Here is a 15,030-nt window from a genome sequence, read left to right on the forward strand (position 1 = left end):
TCAGGAGACCTTAGATTTAGCCTGGCCCTGCCTCTAACTAGCTATATGACTTTGCACAAGTAAGTTCTCCGGGACTGATTTTCAGATAAGCCAGAGATGAAAGGGACAATTAAATTTTCAAGCCTAACTACTGCTCTTTCTAGTATGGAAAAGGAAGGTCAAAGCTGTTGAGTGACTTGCCAAGGTCATGGTTAGTTAGGAGCAGGTCACCTGACTTTCAATAAAATTCTTTTTTTTTTTTTTTTTTTTCAACCTCTCCACTCAGTTTCTCTCATCTGTAAAACATGGTTGGGAAGAGGGTAGCCACTAGCAGGAGCGGGACAGTGTATACTAAGTTTCTTGAAGTTTCAATGCTCCACAAGTCCATGGCTATAGGCAGCTGGGGCGAAGCGTGTTCAGAGCAGCCACTTCTAATACCTCAGTCCCTTCTTCTCCCCCGTCCTTCCACCTTTTCTTTACACTCCACCACTGTTTTCTTTATTGTCCCCCATTTCCTGCCTATGCTTCATGATTCTGAGTTTGGAAATACCTTATCAGGAATTATAGTGTATTTTGCATAGTTTATTTTCTTTGGAGGAAAAGTGCTAGAGATAACCAATTCGTAAATAAAAATTATTATTACTTCAAAGAGAACGTGTTTCCAAAAAAAGTTTTTTTTTTACAGAGATGGAATTGGGGGAAAAAAGATTTTGTTTTGTATTTTGGGTTTCAGAGTTTTAACTATTTCTATAAAAGAGTGCTAGAATGAAATGGTAAGAGACTTGCTTCTGGAAAATGTAGCATTCTAATTTAAGTGCTGTGTGAGAAGAAGATAAAGCAGAGTACTCATCCTGCTAATGTGGAAAAGATGAATGACACCTAAATGAGTTTTCTTTGCATCACAGACCGTGGTTAAGTGTTTTACATGCATTTGTCACTGCTATTAATGTAATCACATAAAACTTTCTCTTGTTCTCAAGTGCTTTTAAAGTGAGCTATTTGAGCTTTTGATTCTGCAGGTTTTCCTTCTCTTTCCAAATTAGCAAAGGTAATATGTAAGCCCTGAAACTTTTTTTTTTTTTTAATGTGAGAGCAGAAGTAAAGAAAAGTGTATGGTAGTTGCTCAGGTAATTGAGAACTGCGGGCATACCTTTCAAGGGCTGTTGCCTGTAATTGTAAATAAAAATATCCTGAGAGGGTCATAAATGATGTGCAAGTGTTTTCTGTATTATATAATATTAATGCCAGAACATCTAAGCGGGCCTTCTGCACAAGTATTCTTCCCCTACTGTGTTTTCTGTCTGATGCAGGAACTTACCTGAGAGACCCCAAATCTTGGCTGCATCTTGCCCAGCAGGGAAATCTTGGGGTGGACAGAGTAGTCATGGGCTTTGCTATGGTGCTGGTTTCTGAAGCCCACAGTTACAACTAGGGTGGGCTCTTTGCAGGATAGTGAAAAGTTGCTCTTCACCCCTTCACTGTACCATTTCCCACACCCTCAGGAGTGGAGAAGGGGACCTGCCTCCCTTCTTCCTTTGGTCGCAAGGGCCTGATTTAAAACTTGGTTCTACCATTTCCTGGTGCTGTGGCTTGGGCAAGTTACTTAATCTTTCTAAGCCTCAATGCCTCATGTAATACCCACCCTATAGGGCTCCAGTGCGAGAATGTGTGGAAAAACGCCCAGCAAAGAGGCTGGCACACCAGATATACTTACAGATGTGTGTGTATTCTGTCCCCATCCTGCTGAAGGGCCATGAAGTTACCAAAAGTGTCCTTGAAAGCCCTTAAGACTTTCTTACTCTGTTATCGTTGAGAAGAAGCTAGCTCATTTTTGTCTTATTTTATTTTAAATTAATAGACTTTATTTTTTGTAGGGCAATTTAAGATTTATAAAAAAGTAAGCAGAAAGTACAGAGAGATCTCATATATCCCCTGCCCTGCCCCAACACTTCCCCAAAGATTCTCCTGCTATTAATATTTTGCACTAGTGTAGTATATTTGTTACAATTGATAAGCCAATATCGATATATAGCTGTCCCTCAGTATCTGTGAGGGATTAGTTCCAGGACCTCCACAGTTACCGAAATCTGTAGATGCTCACCTCTCTGATACAAAATGCATACTATTTGCATATGACCTACACAATCCTTCCCTATACTTTAAATCATGTCTAGATTACTTATAATATCTAATACAAGGTAAATGCTATGTAAATAGTTGTTATATTTTATTTTCTATTTGTATTATTTTTTATTGTTTTTTTCATTCAAATATTTTTTATCCAAGAGTAGTTGAATCCATGGATGCGTACCCTTGCATATGGAGGGTTGACTGTATTATTTTTAACTAAAGTCCATAGTTTACATTAGGGTTTCCTCTTTTGATCATATATTCTATGGGTTTTGACTAATGTATAATGATATGTTTCCACCATTACAGTATCATGCAGAAGAGTTTCACTGCCCAAATACACCCCTGTACTCCACCTATTCATGCCTCCTTCTGTCCCCCTGAATTTCTGGCAGCTGCTGATCTTTTACTGTCTCCATAGTTTTGCCTTTTCCAGGATGTCCTATAGACACAATCATATAGTACAGAGGCTTTTCAGGTTGGCTTCCTTCACTTAACAATATGCATTTGTTTCCTCCCTGTCTTTTTGTGGCTTGACTTATTATTTCCTTTTATTATTGACTAATATTCCGTTGCCTGGAGCTGCCACAGATTGTTTATCAATTCATCTGTTGAAGGACACCTTAGTTGCTTCTGAGTTTTGGCAATAATGAGTAAATCTGCTATCAATACGCATGTGCAGGTTTTTGTGCAGACATACATTTTCAATTCATTTGGATAAATACTGAAGAGCAAAATTGCTGGACGGTATGATAAGAGTACGTTTTGTTTTCTGAAAAACTGCCAAACGGTCTTCCACAAAGTAGCTGTACCATTTTCATTCTCAACAGCATTTTTTAAATACTGAAAAATTCCTTGGATGAGAGGGCACATTTCTATGACTTGTCACAAGCGTTCACAGGTCTCTATTTTGTTTGCAGTCAAAAGTTGGGATTATTTGAATTTCTAAAAGACTCAGACTTTATACCAAGAGCTCCCTACATCTGAAAGTTATTTCTTCATATTTTAAAGAGTATAACGACCCATGTGGGACAAAAAATTACTATAGGTCGACAATGTATTAAAAGAGCACATTTTTAGATAATTATTATTTTTAAAATAATTTGAAATCCAATATGCACCAAATAATAGCAGGTCATTTACAAAATGTGGGAACCATAAAACTAATAAGAAAAAACATATTTTAATTGAAATGATGCTGTCATGTGCATCAAGCTAAGTAGAAATAAAAAAACAAAAAAGGAAAAATTGATGTTGTTTATGTAGCTAAAGTTATATTTTGACTATTGAGTTTATTTTAACATCTGATGTTACCATTTTTATTCTCGTATCTTACAGTGACCCTGTTGGGGCTCAGAAAACAATACCCAAAAGTATGGCACTTTGGCATGCTGAATATGTTGATCTGAAGGAGATTGGAAGGTCTCAGAAGCGATTTCTCTCTCACCTTCTCCTGCCCTCCTGTCTCCTGCCCCCCTTTCTCCCCAAAAGTGAGTCATAGAAACCAGAATTCCTCTTCTCTAAAGTGGGTCATAGAAACTAGAACTCCTCTCCCACAAAGCAAGCCATAAAACCTGGAAGGGTCACTCTCTTCCTTCTCCCTTAAAGACCCTCATTCCAAAGGGGTCCTGCCTCATACCCAGAAAGAAAAAATGCCACAACGAGAGGCCAGGAAGAATCTGGACAGACAGATCTTGCTGAATCCCCTCTCCCCCCATCTCTTACCATTAGATACACTCTTTTGTCCAGTCACATGTCTACACAGCTGTCCATTCTTCATCGAACCTAAGCAGGAAAATAGACAGTTTTCTCTGAATCTTTGGGTCTTTATTTCTGAATTCTCCCATGCCATGTAAAACTTCGATTAAATTTGTTAAACTTTTCTCTTGTTAACCTGTCTTGTTATAGGAGTGTCAGCCTTGACCCTTATGATGGGTGAGGAAATGTATCACCTCTTCCTACCCCTATGACTCTAAGCCAAAAGTATATCATAAGAAATGTCTAATTTTAAAAAAATCTTCTCATGAGACAGGTCAAAATAAAGAGAGACAGAAAAGAAGAGAAAAGGAAATTGAGTAGAAACTGTTTGGGGGCTTTACTATTGAAGGGAGGGCTAAGAGCTGGTAGACTGCAGTGAAATCGTTTTGCCTGAAGTTTGATGGTTCCTCATGTAAAACTGACTGGAGAAATCACAATTTGTGGTTGGTCAAGTAAGAACCAGTTAAACATTTTGATGGATGTCCAGTTAGCCAAGAGGTCTACGATTTGGGAACGGGTAACGAATTACTGTTTTTAAATACGGTCACATTTCCTCCGAGTCAGACAGCAAGTATGTCTACTTTCTGTGGTCATGAAACCAAATGTATTGAGGTAAGATTGGAAGAAGGAGCCAATGAAACTCCAGTGGGTAGAGTGGCCAGAACTTGGGACAGACTTCAGGAAAGAGAAAAAAGTCCTGGAGGGTCCCAGGGCAGCAACAATGAAGGAGTAGGTGCGGTCATTACCCTGACAGAGAAAAACACCCCGAGAGTGTGATGGTCTTCCTCTGCCCTTCCTTCGGTGACAGTCTTCCCTGCTCTCTAATGGCTTTTCCTAACCTGACAAGTCTCTTGAAGGTCCTTTGACCTGGAAGTTTACCAGAAATGTTATTCTATCAGGGCCACAGCTGGTGGAAGACTGGTGATCTGTAAGCTTAAGTAGAAGCAGATTTGACAGATCAAACTTTGTTGGGGCAAAGAGAAACACAGATAAAATCCAAGGAATACTAGATCTGAGAAGGTGGAGATGAGGCAGTCTGAAGAAAAAGCAAGAACACTAATTGAGTTAAATCTGTTCACACTTAACCGATGACTAAAACAAAATAACTTGTCATTCTAGTACACATGCAGTCTCAAAAGTAGCACAAACATTGATTGGTAAAAATGAAATTGTAAATCTTTAACCCCTGTCTACTTGGGATAATGTTTTTAGATAGTTAGAGAGAGAGAATAAAAATCATGCCAGGCTGGGTTCGTTCCCAGCTTTGGAACTTGGCAGCTTTTGCAGAATTTCACTCAAGTTCTCAGGTCAAAGGAATCAAGTAGAAGAGGTATTCATGTAAACAAGCTGTGTTTTTCTGTGAGTAACAAACTTACTCCAGTTATTTATTTTAGATTTGCAAAAATGTTCTCATCCCAGTAGCTGCAGGGCTGTGACAATGCAAAAATTGAGACTCAGTAGAGAACGTTTCTATGTATTTCAGCCTTAGACAATAGCTTCTTCTTGGTTCTCTGAAAATGCTGATAATTTTTGTAAATATTTTGCATTATTCCCTTATCACCAATGAATTAAGAAATGTCTAGGATACATTTACCATTAAAGAATAGTCTCATCAGGAGGGCATGGTTTTTTAAATGACCAACTGTAGATTATAAAGTAGAATCAAAATATTCTCCCCCTATGTGTTTTTACAAATACTTTTTCAAAGGTATGAGGCCTCATTTTTCTCTGCAACTGTGTGCTCTTGCTACAGAGTTTATCATCCACAGCATCTAATGGTGAGTTAGGTCCAAGGCACTGGACTCTTTGGAGAGCTGCACTTTGCTTTGCTTCATTTAGAAGGAAGGACCTCTGTGGTTAGCCATCCAGACACATTATGCATAAAACAATTTGCATTAGAACTCTGACACTGCTTCTCTTGTAGAAATGGAAATCTATGAGTGAAGTAATGTGTCACAGGTAAACTTTAGACGGTTAACATTTTGGCCTTTCCAGATGTCATCACTATCTTATTTTCTTTAAGTCAATAGTTTTCAAATATTTGCTGCTAGTATTATAAAAGTGGGATCTTGATGACTCATTCAGGATGTGCTAGAGACAGTTAACGTATATTTATGGGGTACCCATGGTATGCAACTCATAGTACTGGGACTTTTTAAGGTAAAATAGTTAGCACTTTTATCCAATAATTCATTGTCTCTTTGGAGAAAGAAAAAAATATAAGCAAACAAAGCAACTTAAGAATAATTGTAAGGCAACCTTTAAACATTTAAAATAATATGGTATGGTCTCAGGGCTGTAGAGAGATGCTAGCAACAGAAATAAGAAACCAGAACGGTTTGCATGAAATTATGATGGCTTCCTGGAATACCTGAGTTTTGACTTGGATTTTGATGGTCAGGTAGAAAAGAGGAAGCATTATGGGCAACAGGAAGGACATATTACTGCAAGAAGGACATCTAGCAAGTCTAGGACACGAAATCCTTACGAATGTGCATGATATAAATAGGAAAAATGGGCACAGCTAACGAGCACCTACTTTAAATGTATTTGACATTATGTTTTAGGACAACTTTTCTTCTAGTATTAGGAATTTTGAGTTCAAATAATATAAATCAAGTTGAGATGACTAAAGTTTAAAAAAGGATTTATTAGGTGGATACTAGGAAACCTATGGACCCTAAGTGGTCTGAGGGAATTAAAAAAAGCACATTATGGGCATTTGCTGTAAGAGTAGTCATTCCCCAGAAACAGTGTAGTCATGGAAAACCTCCCCAAAGCCCCCCACTCCTTGCCAATGTTTCTTTCTCATCTTTCTGCTTCTCCTTTTCCATGTGTCTCTCTTCCTTCCCTCCCTCTGTCTTTCCAGACCATTTTCTTAGCTCCCTGATCAATGTGGCAGAAAACATAGCCCAAGTGTTTACATCTTTCACCAGCGCAGACTGAGGTTGAAATCTCTTGTGCCCCAGTCAAAAGTGTCAAGAAGGGGATTCTGCTAGGCTGAGCTGATCTCAGGTGCCTACCCCTGGACCAAAAAGACTGGACTTTGCTGGTCGTTGTTACACTGTGTAAAGATAACTGTTAGAAACCTTTCCCTGTAACCGGTGGATGGGGGTAAAGAATGCATCCCAGAGACCTCAGATAACCCAATGTGTATACTACACTTATATATCTGCATTCTCATTCTTAAGTCCACTTATGATAGCTGCAAAATATATTATGAATTAGGTTGTCCTAATGAATTATTAGAAAGCTTGGAAATGTAGTCCCCAATTTTAGGATGGCATGTCCTATGGCCTCACTCATGGCAGTAAGGCAGGGTTGAGGTAGCCTGAGCTCTGAAAGGGTACAAAGGGGTTGAGAGTTCTGGTAACTTTCATTGTGAGGACTCCTTGGTCATCTTCTATTGCCTTTACTGAATAACAAATTTATCATTCGATCAAGTCAAGTAGACCTAAACCAAGTTGATTTTTAAAAAATAGATCCTGGATATAAAAGGAAAAATAAGGTCCACCCTCCCCCCAAATTAATAAAACCCGTGTATTAGCTAAGATTCTGAAGATGCTGAATGTTCCAAACATAGATATTTTATTCTGGAATTTATTCTTGATTTATAGCAGAAGCCATTCTTTTTAAAAAAAAAAATGAGAATGAAGGTGAAATGCCATTTCTCATTGTCATAAATCTTTTTGTTGGCATGTCCACTACTACTTAGAACACTTTTATAGGTCTTGTTAAGATTTTTGGATCAAATCAACATAGTTACATGCAGATAGGTTTCTTACTGGTAGCAGAAAAATCACTAAATAAGCTGAATGTTACATCCTGTCAATGAACACTACACAAATTCATTTCATCAATATGCCTGGAAAGCCATAGGAGAGGCACTGAAATGTTTAGAATTGTGGATATCAATATAGTTATCCCAGATAAAAACTGATGTATAAAAATCAAGCTAACAATGAACAGAGTCCATAAGCCATGAATCACCTGCTCTGCTTTCAGCACTGGACTCTTCTGACTCATAGCTTCTCTTGACTCCATACATGTAGGCCACTGATACACAAAGATACAAGGAGATCAAAGTACTGATGATGAGTCCTACCACTTTGGGATCTATCTTGAATTAGTGTCATACAGTACCACAAAAAATTCAATCTCAAAATATAATTTAATTCTTCTCATAACAGAGAACATTAGAATTCATTTTACCATTACTTGTTCCTCCTACGAAAAGAGCAATAAGATAATAAAATTGCATGATGGAGCTATGTTGTTTGTTTTATTTCAACAAAGGAGATAACATGAAAGAGGAGGTACTCAGTTAATAGACTGAGGGGAAAATATATGGAGCATTGTTTTTATGTATGCCATAAAAAAACCCTTAGCACATCTTAAAGTAGAATCTATTCATCAACATCTTCATCAGTTTGCTCAAAGTAAAATAGGTTAATTTCCAGCTTATGTTTTCCAACACCTAAGAAGATATTGGGCTTGGGTCCCACTTCGGAGGCTGAGACTGACTTGAGATTGTTCTTTGTGCAGGCTGGGATGAAAAAGGAGCAACTGTCAAAGCCTACGTCTTAAACTGGAAGTTCTCCAAGACTGCATGGAACTAAGAAGGAAAGGAAAGAGAGAGAAGAGGGGGAAGCTGAGGTTTCAAACTGAAGTAGGCTGGATTGTGTATCAGTCTGAAGGGATAAGGATGGACAGCAAGGCTGTGGGCTCAAGGAAGCAGAGGGAGCAGGTAAGGAGCAAGCCCTGCAAAGTCAGCTCCTTGGAAGAAGAAACTCATCATCTAGTGTGCCATTGCAGTCCTGGTACTATGTAGATGCTCAGTTAGTATTTGTTGAATAATAAGTGGTTGGCTGAATAAATGAAGGCCAAATCTGTACAATTCAGTACACAAAATGGATGTCTCTTTTGTGTCAACTTCAGTGTGTGCTGCATAAAATGGCTTTTAAAAGTATATGACTACATCAGAGTGGAAATATCCTTCTAAAAAAAGTAAATACATGGAGAAGCTATGCTATGTAAAGTGACTTTCCCTTCATATTTCATCATAATAATTATCTCCATTATATCATAGCAACTGAGTCCCCATTAAGTATAGTCTGTCTCCAACTTTCTTCTCTGCTTCTTGAGTGTGTTGTGTTTTCTCTTTTTTATTAAGAAAAACTTCAGAAACAATATGAATGTGTAATATTGTCATCATAACAAATATGTCTTCCCCTTCAAAGATACTTCCTGAAGTATACTGTTTTTCATTTACTATTTTCTAGACTTGAAAATACTCTATTGGCAGGATCAAACTCTTATTTGACTCTCATTTTTTTAAATTGGTTATTCATGGGTTACAAAGGTGACTATCACCACTTGTGCCCAAGATGTGATGGTCAGATCCATACTAGCAGCATGCCCATTACCACAAATTGTGATTATTCCCCGTGTCCCCCACCCAATTAATCCCCGACCTCCCTCTTTCTCCCACCCGACTCTTTAACCCTAGGTATGTTCTCTCCCCTCTGCAAGTTTGACTCTCTATTCTTATCTGACCCAACCCGATTTACTCAACCTCATGTCCTTCCATGTACGCACCACCCCAATTAAACTGATCCTCTCTCTTGTTTCCGTCATAAGCCATTTTGTTTCCCAGATTTCAGTTATGTTTATGCCCATATCTGAATACTATCCCCCTTTACTCTGAGTTGCTACTTTCACTTTTCAAGTTCTAGTTCAAGCTGCAGCTCTTCCTAAAGGTTTTATCTGTCCAGTTATTCTTCACAGAATTTCTACTGCATTTATAATTTTTAGAACAAAGTATTTTTAGGTACACTATATAGACTTAATAGGCATTTGATAATTATTTGTTGATTGTGGGGTTTTTTGCTTTTGTGAGTCAGTATTTACTTTCATAGTTGTATCTAAAAGCAACTATAGTCTAAAACACTAGATAGAACGCCATGAGTAGGTGAGGTGCCACCCATTTTGTATGAGCACATGATGTGACACAATTTTCTCCACACTTCTGAAGTAGGAGCATATGAACATGACCTGCAGCCAATGAGTTTTGTTCATTCTAATGTAGAAAATTATCAAAGTTTCATAAGTCGTCTTTTTCTTTGATTTCTCTTTCTGCTGAAGCATTAGTCTGATAGTCACACCAGGTCAGGACTAAACATCTTTGCTCTGAGTTTATGAACTTTACAATGACTTTTTCAGAAGCAACATCTGGCTCTAGGAGGAACTTCACAGACAGCTGCAGTGGATGCTGTGCAAGTGACAGCAGGTTATCCTGAGTTCAAACTGCTGTAGAGCTCTGTGCTGTGATTTTTTCTTCTGTAGTTGTCTCCTACTCTTTGGTTGTCCTTCTAATAAGCTCAAAGTCATTTCTCTTTGAGGATGGCTTATAATTAAAAAACACTTTCTATGCCAGATGTGGTCCTATGCCAAAAAGTAATATTCATAATACCTCATTAATAAAAAGATGATTAATATTTATAACAATTTATTGAAAATGTACACTTCAGGGTTTTGGTTATGCCAGAATGGCATACATCAGAACAGTCCTTCTGCCATTAACAATTATAAACTCTGGGCAAAATATAAAACACAACTGCTTGAGTTACTGCAGAGCAACCCAAAGCAGGCAGAAAGTGGAGGTGATATGGTCCTTGAAATAAGGAAGACAAACCGAGTGAGATATATATTTTTTTCTGGCTTTTCTTTTTTAGGGCAATCACCAGTCCATGTAGCATATGGGGTCTAGAACACAATCACAGAGTACAAATCCTTTGCCAGAGCAAACCTAGAAAATGAGGGAAGAAATTGTGCAAATGAAGCAGTCACCATTGGGAGGAGATCCTGAAATCTGCACACAAACCACCTTCAGATTCTTAGCTTCATTCTGAACTGCACAATTGAGAATAAAGTATACAGTGTCTTCAGTGGGAATCGAATGCACAAAGGCTGAAAGAGCTGAGCAGAGATTCCAACATCTGCCCAGTCCTGGGGAGACAGGATTTGGCATCCAAGTCCTACTACATTAATAGGTCTTGGTGAGTATCGTGGACTTTCTGTTAAAACCTCATAGGGGCTATGCCTTAGGAGTAAGAATTACATCCCAGAACAAAGATCGAAACTGAAATAGATCCACCCTAACAAATCCCAAAACTACAACCAAGTATTGACAGAATCAAGGTGATTCACCAGCAATCAAACTGCTTGCTTAAAAAAAAGCCTTATTACTTTTCAGAAGAAATTGCAGAATACAGAATCTCTATGATATATTATAAATATAGAAAACCACTCACACTCATGTATGCACTATAGAACTAATTTTGTTTTCCCTTTGTAGTTAGCCCTTAATGATTAACTAAGATCGTATTGAAAGCAGCTGTCCATCATGCTTGAAGACCCTACATCCTGTCTTGCCCAATACATCTCTCAAAGATAGCATCCCAGAACAGAAAACAGATGAGACCTTGGCCCTATAGATAATGTCAGGAAGCAGCTATCCGTCATGCTTGAAGACTACATCCTGTCTCCCTGATACATTTACCTACATAAACCCCAGCCCTCAGTAGATTGGAGAGGAGTTGGGACTTCACCCTCCATCTCCCAGTTGACGTCTTCCAAAATAAAAAGGTTTTCCTTTAAGTTCTGTTTAGTGGGTGTGATTGACAATCCAAAAGTAGCAAGCACTCAGATCCACCTGGGTCGGAAATTCGCCCGACTAAATCGGCCTCTCACACCCTGGCTGATGGTGAAGGGGAATCCCATGGGACTCACTTGTTACCAAATTTATCATGCAAAATACCTAGCATAAATTTCTTTAAAAAAAAAAAATTATTAAACATACAAAAAACAAAAACAAAGAAACCTCCCAAAACCAGGAAAATGTGATCCATATTCAGAAAAAAGATCCATCAGTAGAAACAGACCCGCAGATCACTCCGATGTTAAAAATGGTAGTCAAGGGCTCTAAAATAACTATGACAAATATATATATATCTATTTTAAACAAAAAGCTTATTCAAACAACAAGATGTTTCACTAGAAGGAAAAACTATCTAGGATTCATTTTTTAGAATAATTTACCCCTACTTAAAGACAGATTGCCCCATATGTAACAGCTATGTACAAAAAAGTTATAAAATTGTCCTTAGTCTTACAATGACAAATGAAAAATATTAAAATTCTCTAATTGAACAAGGTTTGCAAGGGTTTTTATGTTGTTGGGGGTTTTTTTGTTGTTAAAACAGTGAAAGTAAAATAACTTACTGGAATAGAAAGATAATTGCTGAGTGAACATGTCACTAATGGAGGAAGAGGGTATTTTCACAGAATCGATATTTTTCCCCATCCCATTTGCACTTGATGTCAATCAAAACATACTATTGGCCATTTAGTAAAAATAAGAAAATTTAAAAAGTGCTTGTGCACATACACCAGCTATATTATGTACAATAACGGAATGGAGAAGAGAAAAAAATGAAAGAATAGAGAAAATTATACTTTAGTAGTCAGGATGTGATGGAACCAAATTGCAGTTTTCTAGTTGAGGATGTATTCTCGGTATGTAAGAACAGAGTTCTGGAGTAAAGTAGCAGGTTCCCTTTCTAGTAGACACCTCCTGTCTGCTGCTGGAACGCATCAATTGTATCTTCCTCCTCCAGTTCCAACCGTGCAGGTGTGTCTGTTTCATTGATTGGCTGTCCATCAAATCAGAATCTGAACTGATCTGCCTCATTGACAATCTCTGTCCCTCACAATAGGCTTTCATTCGTTTCCTAAGTGGTGTATGCCTCTTAATCTTAAACTGCGTCACAGAACCATCCTGCCCCGCCACCTTCAAATTAATATGATCATTGGTCTCAGTCTTGACTCCTTCCTTGGGCTTTTCATGCTATGGTGAGTTCCAGGGTCTCTTCAGCTGCTGCTTCACAAAAGAGGTACCAGTCTGCACCAAACGAGCACACAAGCAGCACCAGGAGCAGCAGCAGAAGGAGGTGGCAGTGGTAAGTGAGGGAGACAGCACCTGTATTTCATGAGCTTCCTCCCTCCCTATGATAAATATATTAAAGAATCTTCAGAAAAATGTATGAAGAAACAAATAATTTCAAGAGAGAGATGAAAACTCTTACAAAGAAATAAATGTTACACCTAGAATAAAAAATACAATTTCTGAAGTTTAAAAAGCACTGTTAGGATCAACAGTAGATTGGACAATACAAAGTAGAGGATCATTAAACTTGTGCACAGATCAATAGAAATTATTAAAACTGAAGCACAGAGAGCAAACGGTTAGGAAAAAATTGGGGGATTTTTGTTTTTGTTTTGGGCAGCTGGCTGCAATGGGGAACCAAATCCGTGACGTTGGTGTTATAAGTCTGGATAGAAAAAAATTGAACAGAACTTTAATAAATTGTATGGCTGTGTTGAGTGGTCTAACATACATGTACTTAAAGTCCCAGGAGAAAAAGAGAGAAGAGAAAGAAAAAAAAAATTATCTGAAGGAGTATAGGGCAAAATTTTTTCAAATTGGATAAAAACAACAACAACAAAAAAAGTCCACACACAAATCCAAAAAGCACACCAAACCCCAAATAGAATAAATTACACATCTAGGCACATTTATTGAAAACCAAAGGTAAAGGCTTGAAACCAGCCAGAATAAAACAAAGACATATACTCGTATTGAGGAATAACAAAAAGGATATATTTGACTTGTTATCAGAAACAAAGGAGGCTAAAAGGTGATGGAGTGAAATCATCAAAGTACTGAAATTAAAAACAAAGAAACCCTGTAAACTTAGAATCCTATTTTCAGTTAAAATAAATAAATAAATAAATCCTTCAAAAACAAAAGCATCAAATAATGAAAATAAAGAAAATTTATGAAAATAAAGAAATTTTCAGAAAACAAACGTGGAGATAATTTGCTGCTAACAAATCCATCCCACCAGAAAGGCTTAAGGAGTTCTTCAGGCTGAAGAGAAATATTATCAGATGAAAATTTAGAATTACAGGATGGAATGAAGGATACATGAAAAATAAATATGCAAATAAATAAACAGATATTTTTCCTTCTTTTCTAATTGTTTAATAGATAATTGGCTGTTCAAAGCAAAAATAATAACTATTTTGAGGTTATAAAAGCTTAGTTTATATTAGGCACTGTCTTAAAAGTTCTATAAATACTAATTTATATAATCCCTGTAATAACACAACAAGATGCAGAGATGTGTAGGAGCACGACCAATGTCACAGTTAGTAGGCCATTAAAAGTGTAACCATTTAAACATGAGCTCTGGAATTAAACAGACTTGGACTCAAATTTAGTCTCTTCCCTTAAAATCTGGATATCCTTGGTAAATTTACTTAATGCTTTAAACATCAGTTTCTTTGTGTGAAAAATATGCATAATAATCTTTTAAATTGTGAAAATCGAATGAAATAATTCATGCAAAGAAAATTATCCGAAGTTGGCACCTGGTATGCTCTGCACAAATGTTAGCCATTAATATTACGTGATCTTCGATTGGAACTCAGTACTGTCTGGCTATAAAACCCATCAGTATGCTTAACCAGTGCACCGTACTATCTCTGCCTCTTAGAGTGAAACTCTAAATCATGAAAAATTCAGGAGAAAAAACATAAACAAAAACAAAAACAAACTCCTGCCCTATCAGGAAATAGAGAGTATAGAAAATGTAAATGTCCCTGCCAAGTTAAAAAAAATTTAAAAATTTGCTATTTTCTTTGATAGAAGCCGTCTGTTTTGAAAACTGCTAAACTTGAGGGAGGAAATATTTATTTTAAATACCTTTAGATACTCCAGATTCCGTCTCACATAGCCTTTTATGGCTTTGTTACAGCAGTACATTTTCTCTCCCAACAAAAATAAGCCATCACCCAAGACGTGCATCTCAGACATGAGCAATGATTTCAAACATTTAAAATTGTTAGGGACAAAAGTATTTTTCTTCTTCTGGCTACTTGTGTTTTAAAAAATTTTTTAAAAAAACCGAATTAGTCAATCTGATGACCCAATAAAATTCCTGTTATGATTTATAGGTTATTATTTTTCACCCTTTTGGCTTTTTTAAAGGGTCAGAAGCATCAAGGAAATGAAATGCATATTTCTGCCTATGAAAATGC

The 15,030-nt window shown here is 37.2% G+C and overlaps 1 protein-coding gene across 1 annotated transcript; it reads right to left on the bottom strand.

Moving 5' to 3' along the window:
* Positions 1–12,488: 12,488 nt before the first annotated feature.
* On the bottom strand, positions 12,489–14,806 carry LOC134381615 (small ubiquitin-related modifier 2-like). The gene is made up of 3 exons (XM_063101526.1): positions 14,696–14,806; positions 12,630–12,775; positions 12,489–12,552 (listed from the first exon to the last, which is right to left on the bottom strand). Exons 1-3 carry the CDS (start codon positions 14,804–14,806, stop codon positions 12,489–12,491), a joined length of 321 nt encoding a protein of 106 aa, XP_062957596.1.
* Positions 14,807–15,030: the final 224 nt, after the last annotated feature.

Source organism: Cynocephalus volans, chromosome 7 (genome assembly GCF_027409185.1).
Source record: "Cynocephalus volans isolate mCynVol1 chromosome 7, mCynVol1.pri, whole genome shotgun sequence".
Classification (NCBI taxonomy): Eukaryota; Metazoa; Chordata; class Mammalia; order Dermoptera; family Cynocephalidae; genus Cynocephalus; species Cynocephalus volans.